The sequence below is a fragment of the Zingiber officinale genome, chromosome 11A (genome assembly GCF_018446385.1).
Source record: "Zingiber officinale cultivar Zhangliang chromosome 11A, Zo_v1.1, whole genome shotgun sequence".
NCBI classification, from domain to species: domain Eukaryota; kingdom Viridiplantae; phylum Streptophyta; class Magnoliopsida; order Zingiberales; family Zingiberaceae; genus Zingiber; species Zingiber officinale.
In genome coordinates, this window is record NC_056006.1 from 81,345,975 (window position 1) to 81,355,368 (window position 9,394).

Below are 9,394 nucleotides of genomic sequence, written 5' to 3' on the forward strand. Positions count from 1 at the left end.
AAAGCTTCCTGATTCTAAGTTGCTTTGATTACTCATAAAGTTCAATCATTTTCTTATTCAACGTACCTATCCGATTCAATTAATTATAATATTAGTCATGGCAGCTTCTTCTAATTTTCCATCTGTTTGATTATGAAATTTGTGAGAAGCGGTTGTAAAATGCTTCAATTATTGAACCACAAATAGCGCCCATCGACAAATGCATTTAAACTTTGTTTCTTTTATTTTCCGAATCCATACAAGTTATTCAAGATGGGACGTTTTGAATATTAAATGCGTTGCCTAATCTTTTTGTCTTTCAACATTTATTTAGGAGATTTGATTTTGTTCTTCGACGAGTTGAATCATTGTAAAATCCAATTCAAATTATATTTTATATCAATTTTGCTCGCCAATGGTAGGCTTTTCTGGATTCTTTTCAGCGGCGTAAGTCTCAATCTATGGCCTTCGTCCGTCACATTCCTCCACGCCGCATTGTACGAATAAAAATCAAACTCTAAATACAATCATCGATCCTCGCCCACCGACACTGCAGAATTTGTTCTTCCTCCTCTCCTTTCAACATGTCAAGTCCAGACTCCTTATATATTTGAAAGTGTTTCCATTCTTCAGCGTCTGAGATAAAGCTCCTGCAGGATGAAGGAGATGAAGAGGCTCAGGTTCCGGCCTCTGGCGGAGCCCCGGAGTTTTGGGTCAGGGCTAATTATTGGATGCATTTTGGCGTCGATGATTTATGCCATAATGTACAGAAGTGAAGAAGGAATCGACCATCGGTCTATCTGTGAGTTGCCCAACTCTGTTCTTGCTGGTCCACTTCAACAATGATGTGACTCTGTTTCAAGTTCGCGCAGTGACTTGCAAGCTTCCACCGTCTTCGTCGTCGGACGACGCGGCTACTGCGAATTCTTCTGTCGAAGAAGGCGGGAGCATTCTATCGACAAGTAGTGACCCGGCAAATGAAGAAGACAAGATCGCAATCAATTCTTCCTTGGTAGAAGAGAAGGTTTTAATAACTGGGAGAAATGAGTCAGGTAATAGTATGTCATTAATTTTCTTTACTTTTCCATCTTGAATTAAGATTACGCCAATCTTGATTGCCAGTTGACGAGGAGGAGGAAGGAACCAAAGTGAAAAATGATAAACAAGCGTCGGCGAAACCATCAGCTGTCGATCACAATCAACCAGGTTATTCTTTGAACACACAGACTTGTGCTTTTTAAATCCACGCCTGAATTCCACACTGGCTTGTTTCAGAAGCTTTGCCTGCGAAGAAACCGATTTGCGATTTCTCCCAGTACAGATTAGACATCTGCGATTTAGAGGGCGATATCAGAGTCACCGGGAAGAATCTCTCTTCGGTAATGCTCGTTGCATCCAGAGACGCCCCTGCATCGTCATGGGAGATCAAACCGTATCCCCGCAAGTACGACCATTCCGCCAAGGCCAAAGTCCGATCTTTCAACGTCACGACACTGCACGCCTCCGCCGCCCCAAACTGTGACGTCCGCCACTCCGTCCCAGGCGTGCTCTTTTCCACCGGCGGCCACTGCGGAAACTGCTTCCACGACTTCGCCGACGTGCTCGTTCCTCTCTTTCAGACCGCAGGCCCGCTTCGCCGACAAGTCCGGTTCGCCATTTCCAGTTTGAAAGGCTGGTGGATGATGAAGTACCGACCGTATCTGACCCAGCTGTCCGCCTTCGACGTCATCGACCTCGACGGCGACGACCGCGTTCATTGCTTCGACCGCCTGACGGTCGGTCTGCGCGCGAAGCGCGACTTGATGATCGACGCCGAAGAGGCCCCCGATGGCCACTCCATCGCCGGCTTCGTCGAGCTCACCCGCAGCGTCTACGGTCTCGGTCGCGCCGGAGTCGGGCCGAAGAAAAACCCCACGAAGCCGCGCCTTCTGTTCATCGCGCGCGGCGGCACGAGGAAGTTCGCGAACCTGGACGCGCTGACGGCGGAAGTGGGCTTCAGGCGGTGGCGGCGGGCACTTCATGGACGTCGGCCCGGTTCGCGCGTCGGTGGTGCGACGTGTTGGTTGGCGTGCACGGCGCGGGCCTGACCAATTTCCTCTTCCTACCCACCGGAGCGGTCGTCGTCCAGGTAGTGCCACTTGGCAAGCTGGACTGGATCGCCACGAATTTCTACGCGGAGCCAGCGATGGGTATGAATCTCGAGTACATCCAGTACGACATCACCATCGCCGAGAGCACGCTTCTCGACGCGTATCCGAGGGACGACAAGGTCTTCACGGATCCGGAGTCGATCCACAAGGAAGGTTGGCATAGGATCCTGGAAGTCTACCTCCGCCAACAAAGCGTCCGGCTCGACGTCGACCGGTTCAGACCGGTTCTGGAGAAAGCATACGGGCTCGTCCGGGATAGGGATGGCAATGGGTAGGATTTGGGTAGGATTTTATATCCTCTGTACCCATATCCATTTATTATATCTATACCCATACCCATCCCCATACCCATCGGGTATTTAACTTTCATACCCATCCCCATACCCGTCGGATTTTCGGGTATCCATATCCTACCCATCATCCTATTACTCTCTACCATTCTCATTTTTTTAAAAAAATTATCTCAATGTATTTGTCAGCTCTTCCTCGTCTCGCGCTCCTTCAATCGGGTGAACATTTTTCGTAGAAAAGAAGATAAGATACGTGTTGATGATCGAAAAAAGAGACAAAGTAAGCCTTTTTCTAAGATGGAAAGAGGGCTAAAGTTTTTATTTCTCAATAAAAAATGAGGCTATATATATATATATCGGGTATCGGGTAGGGTATGGGTAGGATTTTACCACATCCGCCTCCATATCCATACCCGAAATACCCATACCCGAATACCCATTTACTATAATCGGATATAAAAATACCCTCCATATCCTCCTCCATTCGGGTCGGATGTCGGATTATCCATCGGATTCGGGTGAAATTACCATCCCTAGTCCGGGAGAAGGAATAAATGCTCAAATAAAAGTTTTATTCTTTATATAACGGAGGGACAAACAAAAAGAAAGTGGCTTCCACATACGTTCTGATGCAGCATAGCTATACCCCATTGGTTTCGAGAAAGAGAAACTGAAAGGAGAAGACAAATATTGATTTGTTAGAGCGGTTTGTCATGTAGCAGTAGGCATTCATTATCATAAACGGTAGAAATTAAAGTTAAGGTGCAACGTTACACGTTTCTGAAACTATACACACTTTTGCTGGCTTTGCGTGAAGAAACTGGAAAAGTATCTTAATCCATTTTCTTCTTTAATCTAATTAGTCATGATTTACTGAAATAAGTTAAGGTCGGTAGCTAGTATATATATATATATATATATATATATATATATATCGTGCAAAAGAACACTGGAGTTAGCCTCTAAAAACAATTAAAAACGTGGACTGAATGTCCGTTAAGGAAGCAGGAGTGGATGATCAGTCGCGTAATCTTGTGGGGTTTGTGACAGCCTTGTAATTGAGTGCATGTGAGGTACGTAGAAGAAGCAGCTTATTCCGCGTGGAGGTGTCAAATAGGGTCGGTTCAACTGATGCTTAGTATTTTAGTTATTGCAGAATAAAATTCATGTGGAATTTGCATCCGTCAGTTATTCCAATGTGGCGCTTTTCACTGTGTTTTTCTGAGAAGTATGGTTGTTCAGGGGTTATGGTGTAGTGGTAGAGTATTAAATATTTAGATATATATAATTTGAAAATGGTGTAGTGGTAGAGTATTAAATATTTAGATATATATAATTTGATTTTTAGTTATGATAAATTTATAGATTTTTTTTTTAAAATGGGATGTGCAGTGATTAATGGAAAAATGTTATCGGACTAAATTAATAATCTTAAAATCAGTAAATAAAATTAATAAAATTTATTTATTTTTCCCGTGAAGTATGTGGTAAAAGGTGATTCGTTTGTCTCCAGCGCTTCCGTTAATCCGTCCCTAGGCCAACACAGAGGAGGTAAATCACGGATGACTAGTAGCCATTAGTGCAAATGGCTAAGACATGGGGGAGGTTATGTTCGGTCACGCCGAGTTTCGATCTCAAGATTTCATGTGATAATTTTTTATGTCTTAATCATCGCACCGTCCCGAGGGACATTTTTTCCATTAAGTATGGTTGTACAAAGAGAATTTAATTAGATGCATCAATCATTCGTATTGATCAGTGCATCAATTCTTACTAAAAGAAATTATATATTTGTCTAATAGTTCGAAAATTTTCATGAATACGTAGGAAAAGGGTTTGCCGACAACTGGATGGATGCCCAAGTCAACGTAGGAGGTTGGTGAACTGTTCCGTCGTTTTTTTACGCATATCATGATTAGTCGTTTTTAATAATCGTAATTATTGTTTAATTAGGAAAGAAATTATAAAATAACATAACCCACACCAGTACGCTTTCGTTAATTAAGATTATAAATAATTATATTACTTTTAATAACATTAGGAATATATATGCTAATTTTAACTTTTTATTAAAATTTGAAACACATGGGCCAAACGTACATAATGATATACTAAGAATCCTTATGAATGAAGATTTTTTTTTTTGTTTTTTTGTGTATATATAATTATAAAAGAATATGCAATTCTTTATTTACTCTAAAAGATATGGGATGTTAGAAGATATTGGATAATTTATAGAAGATTTTAAAGAAAATTATTTAATTAAAATTATATAAAATTAATTTTAACTTAGTTAATCTGTTGCGATTGTCATGCCCGTAATGTAAAGTTATCTAATAAAAATTAGATAACACATTCTCTGTAACAATGATAGATGAATCATATATATAATATCACGAAACTACTCACAAGCAATCAATAGTCCACACGGCTGAATGTAAACACAATCACATAGTTTATAAGCAACCTACACTGTTAGAAGTAAACACAACCATACAGTTGATAAACAACCCACACGGCTGAAACAAAACATAGCAATATAGTTGATAAACAACACACACAGCTGAAACAAAATACAGCGAAAGTCACAAAATAACGAACACAAAACCACAAAAGCAACTAACTACGAGTTGGCTTGGCTTGACACTAAAACATCAAACCAAATACAAGAAATCACAAGGCTAAACTCCAAGTCCACATCGAGTTATTAAAATACCAAGTTCATAAATTTAAAACACAAACAAAATAAAAAAAAAAAACAAAACAAGAAAACCATCCTGGGATGTGACGTAGGATCGGTAGTCAGGATCCTCCAAGTGTCCTTGTACCTTCTACTTGTTCCCCGACGAAAGAAAAATCAGTTCAAGGGGTGATGAGTGCTAAAGACTAAGCGGGTAATAGACAGATAGTGCATGAGCATAATAAGTATCTAGAGAACCAAAGGTATATAGTTTTGTAGGGGAAAGTATCATGAACTATAGAGATATCATAATAAATATTCATACCTGAATCCATATACTAAGCTAGTAATAGAAAGTCAGGTGCAATGAAGATCTACAATAGTACTGCTCATAACCACAAGGGTAACATGTGAGGTATATATATACTACCAACAAGTAAGCCAGTGTCAAAGCACATGCAACAGGCATATATCTCAATCATATATAAACATATCACATCCATATGAATACAATAAAAACAACAGCATAAGCAAGCATAATACAAAAGTGTATGCACGGATAGTCACCCCACCCACCTCTCTGTACCACGACCCTGTATGGTTGAGAGGCTGGAACAATGACAACTGTACAACACTCCAGCTGCCACGACTCTCAAGTATACATGCAATGATATGATGAGTAAAATGCATCAGTCATCACATATATAAATAACAATTACTATACTACAATAAAAGCAGCATGCTCAATAAGGTACATGAATAAACATCAATCAGTATAGGTAAACGTGGTATCTAGTATCTGCTAAATATCATAGATGACAATGAGAGACTGTATAAACATGGATTCGATCATCTCAAAGATCAAGCAGGTAAGTATCAAGCTCAGGAAAAATATGAGTGGAGTCAAGGTAAATACAACATCTATCTAAATATCTAACTCATGCATTAAGGTCAAAGTACTAAAGAGACAAAGCAGAAAGTACCCGCCTTTATCTGTCGATCGTGATAAACCAATCTCACATCGAGACACTCATCTCGAATCAACATCCTGCAAGTCATATATTGTATAGTTTAGCTAATCAAATAAGCAACAACTAGCTAAACCCAAAGATCCAAACTCATAGGAAAACCCCTATTCAAATCGAACATAAATTATCCTTAATTAATGATTAGCTTCAATTACTCTCATCCATGAATCCTTAATTACAATCTGTTCAATACTACCAACAAGAAACCATATAACTTCAACCCATCACCACTAATCACAATATCAATCTAATGATTCTGATGACGATCATGTACTCCTCTAAATCTACCAATCCACTAATCAATCCAAGTTTATCAACCAAGTATAGATTAATCAACTCAATACAAACTAATCAAACTCCATAATCAATTAGATTAAATACTTCCAACTATTCCACCTCCACATAGGATTTATTTCAAGCATAATCAATCCAAAACTCACCCAATTCCAGTAATGAATCAATCCTCCATTCAACCCAAAATATTCATCTCAATAATAATCGATCCACATGATAATCAATCACAAACCCAAATCCACTCAAGCAACATATCACAACTAAATAGAATTTGGTCACCCTAACCATTCCATGACTAGAATCAAATCTAGTTCATATACGAAATTACCTCTACAACTTACCCAAATCTGGTTCACTGCTTGATGAAGAAATCCAGTTGCAATAGCAATATAAGTAGACCTTTCCTCTTAGATCTGCTGAGAGGATGGTGTTATAGCGATGATCCGAGCTAGGTGAAGGTGTTGTCTTCCAAATCAAATAACCCTAAATCAGCACTGATCATAGATCAAGAAGCCTAGGTTAAAGGGATGGCTACTTCCGCGTTCCCTTCATTCACGAGTGGCCAATGTGGCAGCTGACAAGGCGATTTGATGTCATCACCGAGAAGAGCAGGCAAGGAGTTGAGCTACTGCTGCTCGCATGCGTGGACCAAGCCTCTCAGTGCTGCCACGCGAAACAAGTGCACAATAAAAGGACTGCCACAAGGGCAGCTGAATAGACACAAATGAAAATAGGGCCAATAGCAATTCGCTAAGAAGGACTAACTACTACTCAGCTAGCACTCGTCGGCACGTCGGTAAGGTTGCCGGCTTCTTCGCTCAAACCGAGTCAATCGAGGACGAAGATCATTAGAGAAAGAAGAAGGCAATCGAATGAGAAGATGACGCATGTGAAGGGAGAACACGGTGAAGAAGAAGATGCCACTGCATTGAGGCGGCGACACAAATGACAGAGGTAGGAAGGTGGTGTCCTAGGTGAAGGAATGACACGGACAACACAATTAGTCTTGTTTGTGCCACGTGCCCTCGCCCTGCAAGCAGAAGGAGGCTAGCGGGAGAGATCTCGGAGACAAGGTAAAGAATCGGAAAGAATGATTGCGCAGCAGGAGATAAGGAGATGAAGTGTTGATGTAGGGTAGAGAGTCGTTTAAGAGAAGTGTCATTAATTAATCCATCGTATGTTTTAATTAACCAACTCCTAACACATGGATATATAGTCTTTACTATCTAATTTAATAGGTTAACGCATAACCAACTAATGACACCTGATGGATCTATAAAATAAATCCAAATGCCTTCGTTAGGCCTAATACTATTATCCTCTTAATCATATCGTACGATGATCGAGAATTTAGCATGGTTTTGCTCCGCCCGCTGTCAAAAGTACAAAGCGAGGCTGCGAAGGCAGTCGCATCATCGCTAGATCGAGGCCTCTTAATGCATAGATGTAATGCGCTATCGGACAGCATTGTGTTGAATAAGGTTCATCGGATCATCTCTTCGAATATTACATGGCCCACAACCAAGCATTGTAGGTCTGGATATGAGAACTGAATGCAGAAAGGAATATCATGGCTTAATGCGCATTTATGAACAAATTGGGAAACACGAGACGTAGTGAGTTTTTTACTCTCACCGTGTTTTGTTCTTCATCTTTCGCTCTTACTCATCTCCTTCTCTACTGTGATACCGCAATGAATGCTGGCGTAACACACACAACCAATCATCGTTTGGTTGTTCGTGGCGAAAAATAATCATCATCATAATGAGTAATTAACGTTCATTAGAGACATTTGCATTTAATAAGAAGAAAGAATTGAAACGCAGTAAGGTTTTTTTACTATTAATGCTCTTTTGTTCTTCCGCTTTTTTCTTCAACAAAGTCCATCCTCCTTATATGGCTCAGCAGATGCGTGAGAGAGTCATCCTGTCTCCCTACACACATATAGAAGGGCTCATATCCTCCTAAATCACTCTAAATGAGTTTAATATCGCCATTAATAGTCGAGACCATTACTAAAGTATAAGATCCAATTTGACATTCAATAGATCCCACACCGTAATGGGGTGCGCAATTTAAAAATCACCAGTTGAGTCCAAGTGTAGCATGATTCCAATATATTAAGATGTTTGCTTGATGTCTCGACATGTTCTGAACTGCATGTATTTGATGCCTCTATATTTGTGTTCACCCAGGCGTCGATAGCGAATCTCAGTCGAACCTTGGAAGCGTGTCTTGATTCGGCCATATTGACATATCTCTAAGACTCTCCGTGATAAGGCAACCTCATTGTGCTTCGTCACGTGACCTCACTTCCTCCTCACAGTTCTTTAAAAATGTGATTGTCAGGCTTAATGGCTTTTAAGAAAACCTCCTAAAATTGGTCATGTGGAACATGATGTACAATCTCATCCTACATCTCCGACTTCTTTCTCTTATGGACAAAGTTTTCCCTTAAAAAGTCCTCCGCCTATCCCTAATAGGTTGGGTTTTGCCTCGCATACACTCCTCCAACTAGGTTCAATAAGGTTGGCCTGTCCGATCCGGTCTCAGGTGTTCATGCTCATCTCGTAACTATGTAATCAGATACACTTAGGTTATACTCCCGTGTTCTACTTAATTTAGATATGTCTATAGTACTTAATCATGTTATAGTTGCCCGACAACTGCTGTGGAGCACTTAATGTTATCGACTTATTGACTATAATTATGTAATGTTGACTAACTGCTAATATTAGATGACTAGCCACCTTGATGAAACATCTTATTTATCGGTGCCTTTAGTCATTCTAACCTTTCTAAAATTATTCATAGTACAAACCCAGATTCTATAAACCCTATTATTTATGCTAAAGAACTAGAAATACCTCAATACCCTAGATAGAGATTATAGTGCTAAGATAGATAAAAGATTTCTCATCGACCTCTAGGAGGTGACTCAATGTGAATAGTTTATTTGATCAAAAAGGCATA

The 9,394-nt window shown here is 40.2% G+C and overlaps 1 protein-coding gene across 1 annotated transcript; it reads left to right on the plus strand.

Annotated features, from left to right (window-relative positions):
* The first annotated feature begins 505 nt into the window (after window positions 1–505).
* On the plus strand, window positions 506–3,208 carry LOC122031508 (beta-1,2-xylosyltransferase XYXT1-like). Its single transcript, XM_042590617.1, has 5 exons — window positions 506–781; window positions 852–1,031; window positions 1,102–1,185; window positions 1,255–1,967; window positions 2,012–3,208. The coding sequence occupies exons 1-5, from the start codon at window positions 637–639 to the stop codon at window positions 2,402–2,404; spliced, it is 1,515 nt and encodes a 504-aa protein (XP_042446551.1). The 5' UTR covers window positions 506–636; the 3' UTR covers window positions 2,405–3,208.
* Window positions 3,209–9,394: the final 6,186 nt, after the last annotated feature.

Bases quoted from the DNA above. Each gene is read 5' to 3' on its own strand.
- LOC122031508 (XM_042590617.1), top strand. From the start codon at position 637: ATGAAGGAGATGAAGAGGCTCAGGTTCCGGCCTCTGGCGGAGCCCCGG. The intron at 1,032-1,101 runs GTAATAGTATGT...CTTGATTGCCAG, and splicing joins AACTGGGAGAAATGAGTCAG to TTGACGAGGAGGAGGAAGGA. The intron at 1,186-1,254 runs GTTATTCTTTGA...GGCTTGTTTCAG, and splicing joins TGTCGATCACAATCAACCAG to AAGCTTTGCCTGCGAAGAAA.